At 37.9% G+C, this 16,118-nt stretch overlaps 1 protein-coding gene across 4 annotated transcripts in view; it reads left to right on the top strand.

The window, feature by feature from the left end:
* The window catches only part of EML1 (EMAP like 1), a 134,337-nt gene that overhangs the window by 116,629 nt on the left and 1,590 nt on the right, over positions 1–16,118 (top strand). For all 4 annotated transcript variants that reach the window (XM_045015259.1, XM_045015262.1, XM_045015261.1 and 1 more), the window contains 8 exons: positions 265–390; positions 696–827; positions 9,176–9,243; positions 10,872–10,960; positions 11,444–11,541; positions 11,651–11,738; positions 11,931–12,026; positions 15,697–15,827. In XM_045015259.1, coding sequence (XP_044871194.1) covers positions 265–390; positions 696–827; positions 9,176–9,243; positions 10,872–10,960; positions 11,444–11,541; positions 11,651–11,738; positions 11,931–12,026; positions 15,697–15,827 — 828 coding nt within the window. The remainder of the gene's footprint in view (positions 1–264; positions 391–695; positions 828–9,175; positions 9,244–10,871; positions 10,961–11,443; positions 11,542–11,650; positions 11,739–11,930; positions 12,027–15,696; positions 15,828–16,118) is intronic.

The raw sequence follows: 16,118 nt of genomic DNA, 5'->3' as shown, positions 1-16,118 counted from the left end.
ATATAAATTATCGTAGCTCTAGAGAAGTCAGTAGAGCTATGACAGTTTGCACCAGCTGAGGATCTGCCCCTGGTGTCCTATATTCTTTTATATTAAATTGTATAGCCCTGTATTTGACAAGACTCCGAGCTGTGTGACTGCTTTAAAAAAATCCATTTGTAAGGCCATATATCTTAAAATAAATACTTAAAAAAACAAATTAACACTTGAGAAACCATTTTGTACCACCTGACTTACCAGTCCATTTATCTATTATGATCACAGATTCCAGAGCAGTTTGGTCCAATAAGAACAGTAGCAGAAGGGAAAGGTGATGTTGTATTGATAGGCACTACTAGAAACTTTGTTCTACAAGGCACTCTATCAGGAGACTTTTTTCCAATTACCCAGGTGAGTTGTTTCCTTGCAAACTAATAAAAAGCATTAATGTTTTAAAATATGTAAGCGCAATAATAGAACTTGTCTAATTTTATGAAAATATGGAACTATTTAATTAATTTACTAGCACAGTGACTTCAGCAATAAAGAATCTGATCAAATAAGTACATATCGAAACTCAGCAGAATTTCTGAAGGCTTATTTAGACAGTTAACTAATTTTAATCATGTTAATTGGGAAGAATTAAACTTCATTAAAGGAGTTAACTTGAATGTTACTGTCCATCATCTGAAGAAACTCTGTTTGTATTTGTATAGGGTCACACTGATGAGCTATGGGGACTAGCCATCCATCCCTCTAAACCTCAGTTTTTCACTTGTGGACATGACAAACACATTACTCTCTGGGATGCTACTAGTCATCGTCCTGTCTGGAACAAAATTATAGAGGTATATACTATTAAGTCCTCACTCTTCTCTTTCATAGAATAAGGGTTTTCAAATAAGTTAATTTAAAAAAATGTTTTTGTTAGATTATAATGGGAGGGGAAGAATCAGTGAGATAGTATATAATTTAACTTTTTGAAAATGTTTGTACAATTCTAAAACCTGTAGCAGTGTTGAGCCAAACATTCTAAACCACTGACCCGTTCGCTAACCCAAAGCTAACTTGGCTGCAGTATAATACGAAAAGTATACTGTGCTGTAGGCACTTAATTTTATTCAGAATTAAAATCACAAAACTGAAACTGGAAGACATTTGGCATTTTATCATTTTTGAGAAGTGGCAGATGTGCACAGCCTAATAATTATTTGTCTATATGAAGGAGCAATGCACACTATGGGGGTGTGATTTCTAAAGCTCACTGACGTGTTCTAAAGCTCACTGACGTGTTACACATTAATTGGTCTCTGTAGACACTGCTGTGTAATGCTAAGTGCACTAAGGAATGTTTAGTACACAGCCGCAGGATCTACACAGATCAGTGTTAGTGCACTTTAGAAATCACACCCGTGTAGCACACATTACCCCATTGTGTAGACAAGCCCTAAGTCTTCGAACTAATTTCTACCCTCCTCCCCTCTCTGGTATGCAACTTTTGTTATATGGATGTTGAGGGAGTATATTGATGCAGGGTCTAAATTTCTTACTTGTACATATAAGTTAGGTCACCTAATTCTGTATTTGGGAACGCATATTAGTTATGTTATAATGTATCTGTTTTTGAGCACTTAAAAGAAGAAATAAGTACTGATTTAGTCCTTTTTTAATGCCTGGTATGGCTTGTTTCCTTTTCAACAATCTAGATAGATAAGATATCACTCAGGGGAGGTTAATGCTGTTTATAGGAAACAAACTAAGGATTCTGCTCCTCAGCTATGGAAATCCACCATCACAGCTACCCAGCAGTCTGTATTTATAATCTTCTTTTTACAGTAAACAGTGAGTAGATTCGTCATATGAGCCATATAGTGCCCTGTGGTGACTTAAGCTACTTCTCAATTTTCCCTTCTTGCCCTCTTTCACAGGTCAGGGCAACTACACTTGCATTCCCCCTCCACAATCCACCTAGGGCACCCACTTAAAGATTACTGGATCCTAGTCATTACCTGTCTTGGGCAGAGACCCATGTCTCTCTGCCTCCTGACTTGGGTGGTAAGGCTGCACGGCTTTCTGATTTACACTGATATTCCTAGCAAGCCAGACTGCCTAAATGGCCAGCATCTGCTCTTCGCTTTCTCTCCAAAGACTGTGAACAGAGCAATTGTCAGCCGTTATAAATTACCACACAGTCCTTTATAAGTGAGCACATTTATTCTTAAGGTGAAAGCATTACAAAAAAACCCACATTAAAAACAATAAAAGAACCTACATGCATGCTAAAAAATTTACCAGAGATTACCCAACTCCAGCCTTGGGCTCTGGTAGGTGTCAGTCCTGCAAAACCTACAACTGGGTTTTCCCTGTGATTACAAGTTCATAACTGTCTTAGATTCAGAACAAGAACCAAGTCAGGCAGAGAAGCTGTTGCTTTATACAGCTTGGAGCCTTTGATCTTGGTCCTTGGTGACAGGTAAACAGCAGACAAAGACCCTCTCCTCAGAGTGTAGCTTCAACGGGCTAGGTTTTTGCATAACTGGAGTTGGGTAATTTGCATGAACCTCTCCGTAGGGTATCCCAGGAAATCCACTTAACACTTATTGTCCCAAAAGTCCATTCTGGCTGCAGAATTTTCAGTATACTCCTTGGAACTCCGAGCCCTCACATCACATGTTCCCCCAAAGGTTATATTCAATCCAATTCCAGGACCACACTAATAGGTAAACTTAATACACTAAGGTTTTTTAGTACATTGCAGGAAATTTCCATATCTGTAATACCCTCCATAAAGGGGAAAAGTTCAACAGTAACTTATAAAGTAAATTTTAAAAAATCTGGCATGGATTCTCCATCAGCCACCCAAGCTCTAAAGTGAAAACTACCACACTAACAAAGGGCTGGTCTACACTATACAGTTAAGTCAACATAAGGCAGCTTATGTCAACTTAATTATGTCAGTGTCTACACTACAGCCTTCCTCCCACCGACATAAGGCCTGGTCTACACTGGCGGGGGAAGAGGGAAATCGATCTAAGTTACGCAAATTCAGCTACATGAATAATGTAGCTGGACTCAACGTACTTAGATCTACTTACCGTGGTGTCTTCACTGCGGTAAGTCGACGGCTGTTGACTCTGCCTGCGCCTCTTGCCCTGGTGGAGTACCGGAGTCGATGGGAGAGTGCTTGGCGGTCAATTTATCGCATCTAGACTAGACACGATAAATCGACCCCTGCTGGATCGAATGCTGCCCCTTGGTTCAGCGGGTAAGAGCCCTACTTCACCGACATAATAACTCCACCTCCACAAGAGGCGTAAGGCTTATGTTGTGTAGTTAGGGCAACACTGCGTCCCTTACATCAGTAGGAGCCGTAAAATTGACAAGAAAGCCAGGCAGCTAGAGCCCAGCTCCCCTGGAGATCTGGGTGGCTGGACCCCCCTCCCAGCTGGGAACTATGGTGAGAAGCCCCAGCGGCTTCAGAAACCACTCCCCTGGGGCAAGAAGCCCCAAGCTGCTTCCTCCAGCTCCCAGAGGGCAATGGGGAGGGGAGAAGCCCCGGGTGGCTTCCCCTGCTCCCGACGGGAAATGGGGAGCAGAGGGGCGGGTCAGCACACCAGGAGCCTGCAAGCCTGTGGGACAGCTGGGCTCCTGGCAGGGAGCTTCCAGTGCAGCTGAGAGACTGGGCTTTCAGCTCCCCACACTGCCTGTTAGGGGACTTATTGCTTCACCCTCTCACTTACCTGGTCCTTCTCGCATGAACAGAGAGCAACAATACACGAAGTCCAAAGGCGCAAACAATTCGATGTTTATTGGGGTGAACTTCCAGCAATCATGATTCCAGTTTCCTTCCTTAGTGGCCCCCTTCCCAGCTCTGACACCACAGAGCCTTGCCTGTGTCCCTGTTCCTGTTCCCATCCCCTGTTCCCATTTCCCCCTTTAGCAAAACATTATCCCAATTCCCCCATCCCCAGTCCCTGTTTCTAACCCCCCACCACTTTACTTCCTGATTGACTGCAGACTATATAGTAAAACCTGAGTTTTGCTTAGCTATACCTTAACCTATTATTTTACTGAAATTTAACTAACCAATCCTAACATATTGTAACATGGTTATTTAACCAATTATATCCCACTACCTTAATTGGTTTACACCCAACAAAATTAATTATACAGCAGACAGAAACAATCACAGAACCAGACAGAGACCATGCAAATAAACATACAAAACAATACAGAAGTGAGGATTTTACAACTACATCTATACAGACATAAAGGTTTTCCATCTGTGTCTATTGATAAGTGAGTTCTTGCCAGACAGGATGCCATCAAACTAAGTTTCCTTTTACATCTTCTAGGCTCTTCCCTTTCTCTGGAGGTGATAGGAATATCAGGACAGGATTGTATTCCTAACAGCCTAATAGCACCTTATTTCAATGTGACTAGTTTGGAATGTGAGGATGTGACCATACACTTCCCATCTTATGGCTACCTTTGCTGCTTAGCCGAAGAACCAGGCCTCAGACTGTCACAGTAAAAGAAGGCCATTACACAGACAGATAGTGATTTTTTGATTCTTTCTTTTATACCTCTATAACTAGCTAAGTGATAAGAATACACCTAAATTCTTAAAGTATAGGCCTTTGCAGACAGGCTTGAATATCTATATCCTAACACTGCCCGTCTCAGGTCGGTGGAAGCGCTCATGGTGAGGACATGCACCACTGACCCTAAAAGGGTAGTGTGGACATGCACAACAGCAGTAATTACTGCGGTGGCTGTATGCTGACTTAATACAGGTCGACTTACATTTCTGGTATAGACATACCCAAAGCCCTTGAACGTCTGTGCCAAGTGTTAAAAGTGGTACTTTGAATACAGATTCTGTGCTTCCCTACATGTATTTCCTCTAGTCATCCTGTCCATGTACTTATTTTAGATCCAGAGGCTTTGCTTCCTTAATTATGATGAATTAGTGATTTCAGTCTATTGCTTCTGTACTGTGTCAGCCATTCTTCAGTTACACTGCACTAGATCTGTTCAAGTTTGCTAATGTGCTTTCTAGCTCCTAGTTCTTTTTAAGGCTCAGGACTGTTGCAATACACTGTCAACATCTAGTAATCCAGTAGCACATTTTAGTAATCTCTAATTCTTTGGGAGACTTTAAGAAATATAGATCCTTCAGTCCACCACTTCAAGCTATAACTATCACTTACTTGGCAAAAATAACTGGCCAGTATGTACCTTTGATGGTTATCTGTACTGAGAAATTGATTGGTCAAAAAACTGTAACACATCAACTGGCTGGAATAAAAGACCATAGGTCTGGCTCTGGTGGTTCTGGTATTGAGCCCAAAAGGGAAACACTTATTTGTAGGTTGCCAGTTGTGCTGTAGTCCCATAATGCTCCTAGACTGGTACCAAGCAGTATCTACTGTAGACTCTTGCTACCGGTGTGATCTGACAGGGCCCTACACATCTATCTGTGATGCCAGTTTCCGCCCATGTCTTCCTCTTTGTCTAGGATACCTGGTGCTTCACCATGACATATTTATTTTCTTTCAAATGTTTCTGTACAACATGTTAAATAATATTACTGAATTTTGCAGATTTTCATAATGTATTGGAACTCTTCAGTATGCAATTGTGCATGAAAACATTTGTGTATCTTTCTAGACTACATAACACAGTTTAAACTAATGCGAGTATTGACAAACATCATTTAGCATATGTTGGGTCTGATGACATGAAGAGTGTTTATTACAACTGTGGTATGCCTCAGTTTAAAGAACATTTAACATTGAAACCTCAGCCATAGCACATCACACAGGATCCCATCCAAGTAACATACACTTGCTGAGTCATATTCACTTGGTGGAAATTAGAATTTAGTCTGACCAAGGTCATAAGTTTTCAGATTCTCAAACCTAAATTTTTGTTGACAGGGGAAGCTTCCGCCTTGATTGGAGAGATCATATCAGCTGTTTTTACACTTGTGAGAACTAGGACACTGCAGAAAGTTTACAGTTCAGTGCCTGGGAGATAAAGACAAATTGGCCTGTACTAGCTAAGCTTAGAAGCCAGTGATTTAAAAAGGAGAGTGGTAGTCCAGATTTTAAAAATCAAAAGCTAATCATTGTGAGAAATAGGATGGAGACCTTCCAGGTATGACAGTGGCATTACATTTTCTCTACCTTTCTGATTATTGTACTATTTAACATACTTGTCATGGAAAGAGAATTTCCAAAGATTTAAAATAAGCTTCTGTGTAGGTGGCCCTTAGGAGTGGCCAAATCAAAATGACAGATACAATTAATTATTCTTGAGAGAGACAAAATTCTTACTGTTTACGTGACTTTGTGTTGGGTTGTAACCTAGAGACAAAAAATTAATCAATACACTTTAGGTAAAAACTTACTTACTGTGATAACATATTTTTAAAAAGTCATGACCAATTACAAATCAAACTACAGGATCCTGGAAAACCTGTTCTAAGGAAATATATGCTACAACTGGCACCTAAGCCTCTGATGATGCATTTTGAAGAAGAATAAACTTTGGAAACAAGCTTCCTGTTGTAGTGGAGTGTGCAGGAATGTGAAGAAATAGATTTTAGTAGTCCCTTAAGAGAAGTTAAAGTTGATTTGTACTATGACCTGGGCTATTAAGATATTAACATATACCCCTCTCTGGTCTTATCAGACTTCAAACCAGACTTAAATTGATTTAGAAATGGCACACAGTAATAATTTAAAAACTCTTTACATTGTGGTATAACACTAGTAAGACTTGTATACATATAATGAAGTGGAGAATGGATCTATGAGGTCTCTTTGCATATGTATTTTAATGTATGTCAGCATTGTATCAGTAAGCCACTGCATGTATTCAGTTGAATATATTGGTGTGTGCCTCATACCTCACTATCTGTGCCTCATACCTCACTCTGTTGGGTGTAAAAATATACTTGTGTATATATATATATATATATATATAAAGAGAGAGAGAGTAGTGAAAGGTTGGAGATTACTGTTAGTATATCTGAGCTGCTTGTTCTTGTTTTGAGAAAAAGATCAAATGAGAAAATTAAAGAGGTCTAAAGTGGTGAACCAAGACTTAAAATTTTACTTAATATCCTTTTTTTAGGACCCACTTTGAGAAAGGGGGCATTTAGAAGTCATTATATTGATGGCAAAAGACAACAGAATATTTTAATGTACCACTATATAATCTGTTAAGTAGTCTGTTAGCCAGATGAAGTTCTTCCTCAGAACTCTCTGAAGCGCAGCAAGTTCCACTAGCTATCAAACCAGGTCCTTAACCTTCTAACCTTGTCCTGAAAAGAGACGAGTAACGATCAGTCCATGATAAGGCTTAGTTTATTTTTTGCTCTCATCTCAAAAGTAGGATTAAGGGTTTGGCTGGTTATGAGTAAAAGCTAGAATTAATTTGTTAATAGTCAGACATGCCTTTGAGGATATAAAACACTAAATAAATGAGTAAATACTAGAATTAATTTGTTAATAGTCAGACAGGCCTTTGAGGATATAAAACACTAAATAAATAAGTATTTTTCGTATTACTGAGGAGATGAAAATCCACACTAGTCATTTTGATTCTTGAGAGAGAGGTACTTTTTAACTATAACAGCAACTTAGTCTATTGAAATCAAGGACTCATAAAAATAAATCCATCTAGCCAGATTATTATAAAGATAAGGCAGTCATCCAAATACTCTTTGCTTGATCAAAGCAGGATTTCAACTATCAATCACCTTGACAATAATCTTCTCACATGCACTTTGAAGCATCTTAGAGACCTTATTTCGTAAGTCTCTGGCTTCTTACCTGGAGTGGATAAATCTTTCATTTGATACTATAGCCTATTTGTGTTAGAAAGAACTATATAACAATGAATGTCTTAATACACTTGTTATTATGGTTCACCAGCAGGTTGTTGAGATTAAAATCTTTATTTAAACTCATGTTTTATGTAAGGGAGAATTTAAAAGCACAGAATTTGCTCATTTGTTTGGGTCATAGGAACCTTGGAAAATTGAGCACACTTGGGCTACTATAATGATTTGACTACGTAAATATAGAAACAACAGATATTAGCTACCAATATCCATATGATTTTGTGAGTAAATTGCAAAAACATAGGTCTCTCTCTACCTCTTGAAAGTAAGCAGAAGCTCCCTTAGAACCAGCGACTACAGGCAAGGCAATTACAAATTGATAAACCTGTTAGCAGGTCTGCCATACTCACTCCAGTATGAGCAATGACTAGAATATAAAAATATGAATAAATTATGCGGGTTTTTTGTTGTACTGTTATTTTATTCCATGTTTAGCTCTTTCATATACATGTTAATTTTGACATGCCATGACAAAAATCTGCCAAAAAATTTAGCCATTTATGCTTGAGTTTTCTTCTGTAATCTACAGAATTCTACAGCTCATTCTTTGTAGATTGTGACATAAAGCTAGTAAGCCACTAGTAACTTTTCATATTTTTCAGATGTTATAATGGCAGTTGAAACATTGTGGTTCTCCAGATACATCAGTAACAACATAGTATCAAATATGCTTAAACATTTATGCAAATAAAAATGGCGTAATATCAGACATGAAAGTGAGAGACCCACGTTCATTATAAACTTCCGCTGACTTGTACCTGGCAGGGTATTGCAAAGATACCTTTTGCGTTGTTAGAGGTAAAGTCAGGCCCTGCCACTGCAGCACTCAATGCCATGTGAAATATGCAGCAGTAAAATCAACTGCTTGCTCAACCTTCAGGTAGTAAACAACTGCCATCTACTGATTAGACATTTATATAACTAAATTAGAACTGAGTGAATAATTTATTACGTTAATTTTACCTCTTTCCCCTTTGGGGATTTATCCAGAAGCAGCTTTTTCTCAATATTCTTTTTTGTTTGAAATTATTTGCCCAATAAATCTTAGGTTAGACTGTGCACAAAGGAAAACAGTGTGGCATTGAATATAGGAAACACTGTGTTAGGTAATTTTTAGTGGATTTCAAAACGTACTTGTTTTTCCCTCAAATATAAAAAGGGACGTTTACTCTAAAAAAAAGAATGAGGAGGCTTAGTTTGTTACTGAGTAAGCAATTTTAATTGTGTTTTTATTATTACTGTCTCTGGGTATAAATGTATACTTCCTTTGAAACGTTATAGGATCCAGCACAGTCTTCTGGTTTTCATCCTTCAGGGTCTGTTGTTGCAATAGGAACACTAACTGGAAGGTAAGAAGAACAAAAGCGCGGGTATCAATCAACAGTGGGTATCTGACCATCTCACCAAATCAAAGTTGATATTCTTGTTTCTCCAACAAATAGGCCCAAATTCTGCCCTCTGATGCCTATGCTCACCTCCTGTTAACTTCAACAGGAGCTGAAGGTATTGTTGGTGGTGTTTATTATTATTGTATTGCTATAGCACCTAACAACCTTAGTCCAGGACCCCACTGTGTTTGACACCGTACAAATACAGATCAAGAAAGACTATCTCTTCCCCAAAGAGCTTACAATCTAAGTATAAGACCTGAGGCACCAGATGGATACAGTCAGATGGATGGAGGAGTACAGGAAACAATGAGGCAGCACTGTTGGGCATGAAAAGCAGTGGTGGCAGTGCACCAGCAGCCTAACCTTTCTCAGGGGTTTGATGTTGATGTTGTTGTTGTTGTAGGCATAACAGCTAATGAGAGTTTTAAGGAGGGTTCTGAAAGATGTATATGGGGAGCTTCTCCTCTCAAATGTGAGGGACAGCACAGGAGAAGACAAAAGGTGTTTGCTTGCAAATTTAACATGTTGTTTTATTATTTTTACCATAGTAATGTCCAGAGCCCCCAACCAAATTTTGGTCAAAGCCCCATTGTGCTAGGCACTGTACAAGCACATAGATAGTAAAGAGACAGTTTCTGCCAGGAGAGCTAAAAACTGAAATAGACGAGACAGATAAGAAGTACTACCTCCATTGTATATAGGGAACGGTGGCCCAAAATCACATAGGGAATCAGTGGTGGAGCCTTGATTTGAACTCAGAACTCTAGGGTGCCTTAAGTACAAAACCCTCCTTTCCTTCAAGGGTACCTGAGGGCAGAATTTTGTTCCTAATATTTAAAATATTTGCACTTCATTCTAAAATACCTTTTTATTTGATGATGTGGTTTTAGTGAGTACTGAAGCAAAATTTATTTGGTTCTATGTTTCCCTTAATATCTAAATAAAAGTAAGATGCTTTGGGAGCAGTCTTTATTTTTGATACTTAATTAACTGAAATCAGCATTAAAATGCAGCTTTTCAAAATGAAATAGTTGTAAGTATTTGTAGAAACATGTCCAGAGAACAATGTATAACAAAGCCCCAATCCACCTCATAGGAGATTTATTATGATCTAATTTTTATTTATCTAATACATAGTGGGCCTGATTCTCAGAAACACTAAGCCACCTTTACACTTCTCTGGCCTTTAAAGTAGATATAAATGTAATTAAATTATATTTAATTAAATTAAATGTCTGAACACTGTAAAAGGGCCTTAAAGAATGTGGTCCAATATACACACGATATACAAAAGAATACATCAATCATACTTGCATATAACCAGTGACAATTTGTAAAATGATAATAAAATCTGAATGTAGACATCTGGTTCAATATTTGATTGATATTCTGTTTATCTACTGTTGAAAATGTTACTTTCAGTTGGCTAGAAGTAACGCAGACAATGTCCCCTTCCTATTCTTTTCCTTTTAGTGCAAAACATATGGAAGACTGCTATTTTGACATAATGAACAGTTGATTAAAGCTACTGTAGATTTGCATTCCTTACTGAGCAATTTATTGGCCTTTTTCTGTGTTTACAACAGGTGGTTTGTGTTTGACACAGAAACAAAAGATTTGGTCACTGTACACACAGATGGAAATGAACAGCTGTCTGTAATGCGTTATTCACCAGGTTTGACACACTCTACTTACTGGTTAAAAAAAGAAGTGATTGTATGCAATATAGGGTTTATTTTTTAAATTCCCAAAATATATTTAAATTGGGTATAGATACATGAGTTGAAATTCTACCTCCATTGAGTCAATGGAGCCAGGATTTTACCCAGAGGCTTTAACTCTAATTTCCTGTTGTTTGCCTCTTCAGATTTTGATGTTTAGCAGAAATCAGCTTTCTTGCTTAGATGTGCATGTAGTATCATGTTCAGGTTGGCTTTTTTCTCAGTTTCCTTATGCGGTTTAACTTCAGTATTTGCTATATAAAGCTGCTGCTTTATTTGCAGTGAAACATATTCCATCAAACAAGGAGAAAATTCTGGTTTTTTTACTTTATTAATAAAAGTTTTAAGAACAATGTCCATTGTCCATGACACACTAGAACTTCATAGATTAGTTTAATTCTTTCTTGCGGGTATAATTATAATTCACTTTTTTATAGATGGAAACTACTTGGCAATAGGTTCCCATGACAACAGTATCTATATATATGGTGTTAATGAAAATGGGAGAAAATATAGTAGAATTGGCAAATGCTCAGTAAGTGACTTCCTTACTACTTATTTACTAATAACAAATAAGCATGTATACTTTATAGTACATATTATGCTATGTTAGTGGAATTAATACAATACACTTCTCTTCATAGGGTCATTCCAGCTTCATTACTCACTTGGACTGGTCTGTTAATTCACAGTACCTTGTGTCCAATTCAGGGGACTATGAAATCTTATACTGTGAGTAACAAATAGTTTTCTGTACTTTGTGCAGAGTTGATTCTAGGATATCTAATGAATTTTTAATTAAGATAAGATCATATAATAGCTAGGGTGGAACATATATTTTAATTAGTTGCTACTTTTTAGCTTAAATCAACTCTTGTGCAGCTTAAAAACTGAAAATGTCATCATTTGTTTCTCTTTCTGTAGGGATCCCCTCTTCTTGTAAACAAGTAGTGAGTGTTGAGACTACTAGAGATATAGAATGGGTTACCTACACCTGTACTTTAGGATTCCATGTTTTTGGTAAGTTTTTTTTTCTCCCTCTCACAAACTTATGATTCTTTGCTTTTCCAATTAGCTAACATTCAGACTGTCATCTTTATTTGAAACATTATTATTCAGATTTCAAAGTGCAAATATAAAACTTCTATTGCACAATTTTTATCACTATCTGTCCTCTTATTTTGATCCAGGAGACCTCTGATTTAATATTCTTGGTAGCTTCAGATAAAATTATTAATTTCAACACAAGTGAAAACCAATCACAAGCTATCTGCTATGAGAAATTACAATTGTTTTTAGAAAGCGTGTATTACAACTAGAGAATTTTCATTTATGTATTTTTATTCCTACAGCAGCAAAGACCCTATTTGGGATCAAGTTCCATTGAGCTAGGGGCTGTATAAACAGTGTACAATCCAGTCCCATTGTACACGGTTCTGTACAAACAGTGACAGAACTGTCCCAAAGAGCTGGTAGTGTAAATTGAGATATTCATAAGAATCATAGAATATCAGGGTTGGAAGGGACCTGAGGAGGTCATCTAGTCCAACTCCCCTGCTCAAAGCAGGACCAATCCCCAGACAGATTTTTGCCCCAGATCCCTAAATGGCCCCCTCAAGGATTGAACTCACAACCCTGGGTTTAGCAGGCCAAAGTGAAATGAACAAAAAGAAAGAGAAAGGAAAAGGAGGACAAATTCAATAAAAATAAGGTGTTCCCGTTCCAGATGGTTTTGGTTTCTTTCATTGATTTGGGGGTTGTAATATTTTTTTTACATATAAACAAAATAATCCCCTGTGATCAACCATTACTAGTGGTTGACTGCTTTCTTGTAGGCCTCAAAGCACAGGTTTGTTGTTTTGAGGAGAGATTTGAAGGAGAAGAAGGTACTTGCCTTATAGATTAATTCAGGGAGGGCATTCTGTGTATAAGGGGCAGCGCGGAAGAAGTCATTGAGACGGTCGTGGGAGAATTCGATAAATGAAGACTGTTATCATTGGAGCTGAGGAAGTGGTAGAATAACACAATAAGAGACAAGTGTGTACAAACTGCAGGGGTAAAGTGGTGAAGGGTCTTAAAAGGTGAGGACAAGATACTGAACTTGGTATGATGAAACAGGAAACCAGTGCAAAGATTAAAAAAAAAAAAAAGTGATGCAAGGCAAGAAAGATTATCCTAGCAGCCATGTTTGGAATGGAACAGAGAGGGTAACATGTTGGAGAGAGACCCAGAAAGGGGAGAGATTGCAGCCAAGGGCCTGAACTAGAGTTTTCCAATAGTGACAGAAAGAAAATGTTAAATTTTGGAAACATTTTGGAAGAAGTGGCTAGGTTTAGATATAGACTTGACATGCAGGTCTAGAGAGAAGACAGAATCTGTAATCTTTTACTGGCTGCATATTACTCTGAGATGACAAAATTCTTCTCTCTGCATGGACAGCCTCTACTGAATTGTCAATATATTTCAACTTCTTAGGGCTAGGGTTTGAGAGCCCCTGACAGTTTTAGTGTTTTAGGCCCAGATTTTTAAAGCTATTTAGGTGTTGCTGCGCTCAGCATTGCAACACCTAACTGATTTAGGAGCCTAAATTGCATTTTCAACTGTTGATGAAATGTAGACTAAGTGCCTAAATCCTTTTTGAAAATGAGATTGAAGCTCTTATACCAGTTAGATGTTGCAATGCTGAGTGCAACAATGGTTAAATAGCTTTAAAAATCTGAGCCTTGGTGCTTAGCTTCAAAGGCTCTGAAATGATGCATATTTTAAAATGAGGATTCTCTAGTGTAAGTAATAGTTTGTATTTATCAGATTTGTAAAATGCATCTGCTGCCTTTTTCATGTATCTAAAGAAATGATCACAGTGGTCCCATCCCTGCCCCCTTAATTTCACTGGTTCCCAGTTCACTTCAGGATTCGATTCAAAACTGCCATCTTTGGTTTTTATACTGCAGTTCCTCCATTAACTCTATCCAGCCTGTCTTACAGACTCTCCTCCACTCTCAGCTAGCTCTCTACCTTCATATAGTTTTGACTCTGTTGGTGCAAAAGCCTTCTCTCTGTCAGCACTAGCATCTAGAACAGCTTTTCTCTACCTCTTAAACTTAGGCCTGGTCTACACTAAGGGGGGATCGATCTAAGATACGCAACTTCAACTACGAGAATAGCGTAGCTGAAGTCAATGTATCTTAGATCGACTTACCTCCCGTCCTCACGGCGCAGGATCGACGTCCACGGCTCCCCCGTCAACTCTGCTTCCACCTCTCACCCTGGTGGAGTTCCAGAGTCGACGGGGAGTGCGTTCGAGGATCGATTTATCACGTCTAGACGAGACGCAATAAATCGATCCCCAATAGATCGATCACTACCCCCCAATCCGGCGGGTAGTGTGGACGTACCCTTAATTTCTTTAACCTCATTCATAATTTTATCCCAGAGGAAAGTACATTTATCTTTCCTTTCCTTTATTTATTTTTTTACATCTTGATCATGCAAAGGGATATTCCTGCACAGAGTCCCATTGAAGTCAGTTGAATTTGGGGGTTCAATAGTTTCCTTTCTTATTATATTGTTTACAGTAATCCTTTAAATTGTTTTGGGGGAGTTTGTATAAAAGATGCTATACAGAATAAAATTATACCAGTGATTAAAAACATGAAACCACTTCCTTTCTGTATTTCTGAAGTCATTACAGATTTATAAGCGTGAGGGGAGGGGAGGAATTGCTGCCAATTCCAAACACTGAATGTCATAATAATTTAATACTCAACAAAACAAAAAAACCACACCTGACTACAACATTGGACTCTCTCAAATGATTAAACAACCTCTGTGCTGAATGGGGGAGTAGATCAAATCTAAAGTACAAAAAACATTAAAAAACTTAAGCAGCAAATAGCTATACATAGTGCTGTATAAAAAGAAAATGTAAGTTTCCATAACCTGTTTTATAATTTTTTTACAGCACATGAAAGCATGCAGGGGCTTTACAGACTAAACACAAACTTTGTCCTTCCCCTAAAGAGCTTACCATCTAATTTTAGAGGTGACAATATGTGAGACCAACAAGCAGTAGGGGACTGGGATGAGGAAGAAGGGGTTATCGTAACAAAAGCATGTCATAATTCAGTTATAACAAGTTCATATCTTCTTGATCATTCATTAGTGACTTTATTATTATTTTTAATGGTATAATTCTTGTAAACACCACAAGTGGGGTTTTAGGATAGATTTGAGTGAGGAGAACCTGGTGGTTGTACCTTTTTAATAAGCCTCCTACCTACAAGAAGTCATTCATTATCTGTAAATTATGAAGAAGGGAAGGAGAAAAGCAGTAGTTTAAAATTGTACCTCCGGTTGTTGGCTCTTATGTACACATGTATTATGATATAATACCTGAAGGCTCACAGCTGAGGCCCCAGTTCAGCAAAACACTGCTTACACTCTCCTTGTTCAGCAAAGGATGTATGCATTGCTTCATTCGCATTCAGATTTTGGGTCTTCTGCACATTTTTAAAGTTAATTATTTGGTCTTCTGAGTCATGGCCTGAATCACTAGTAATTTTGAGGGATTTGGAGGTTGGTTGTTTTTAAACAGGTGGCCTCTTCATTAACGTCATGACAAAAAATGTAGCTAACATTTCTGTTCTGTATGTGTAGCAGAAATATTAAAGTAGTCACTACATGTTTTCAGGTGTATGGCCAGAAGGTTCAGATGGAACAGACATCAATGCTGTCTGTCGATCACATGAAAGAAAACTGCTATCAACAGGGGATGATTTTGGCAAAGTACATCTCTTCTCTTATCCATGTTCACAATTTAGGGTAAGATATTTACTTTGTTAGAGTACAATCTTGCAAACGTTCACAAACATGGGAAATTTTGTTCCTCTGCTGAGTGTCAAAAAAACCAAAATTAAATCAACAGGACTACTTATATGCGTAAGTGTGGATTTACATGTGTAAGTGTGGATTGGCACTTTAATATAAAATTCTGCATTTTAAAATAGTCTGACTTCATTGATAGAAATAAGGTGACAATTTTATTTCATTGTCGTTTGAATGCTATACACAATTAAATATTTGTTATGGTAAAGTATATTATTTATCTGCAGT

This window comes from Mauremys mutica, chromosome 4, assembly GCF_020497125.1.
Source record: "Mauremys mutica isolate MM-2020 ecotype Southern chromosome 4, ASM2049712v1, whole genome shotgun sequence".
NCBI lineage: Eukaryota > Metazoa > Chordata > Testudines > Geoemydidae > Mauremys > Mauremys mutica.
Note: the sequence above shows the minus strand (reverse complement) of the source record. Positions and strands in the feature narration are given on the sequence as shown.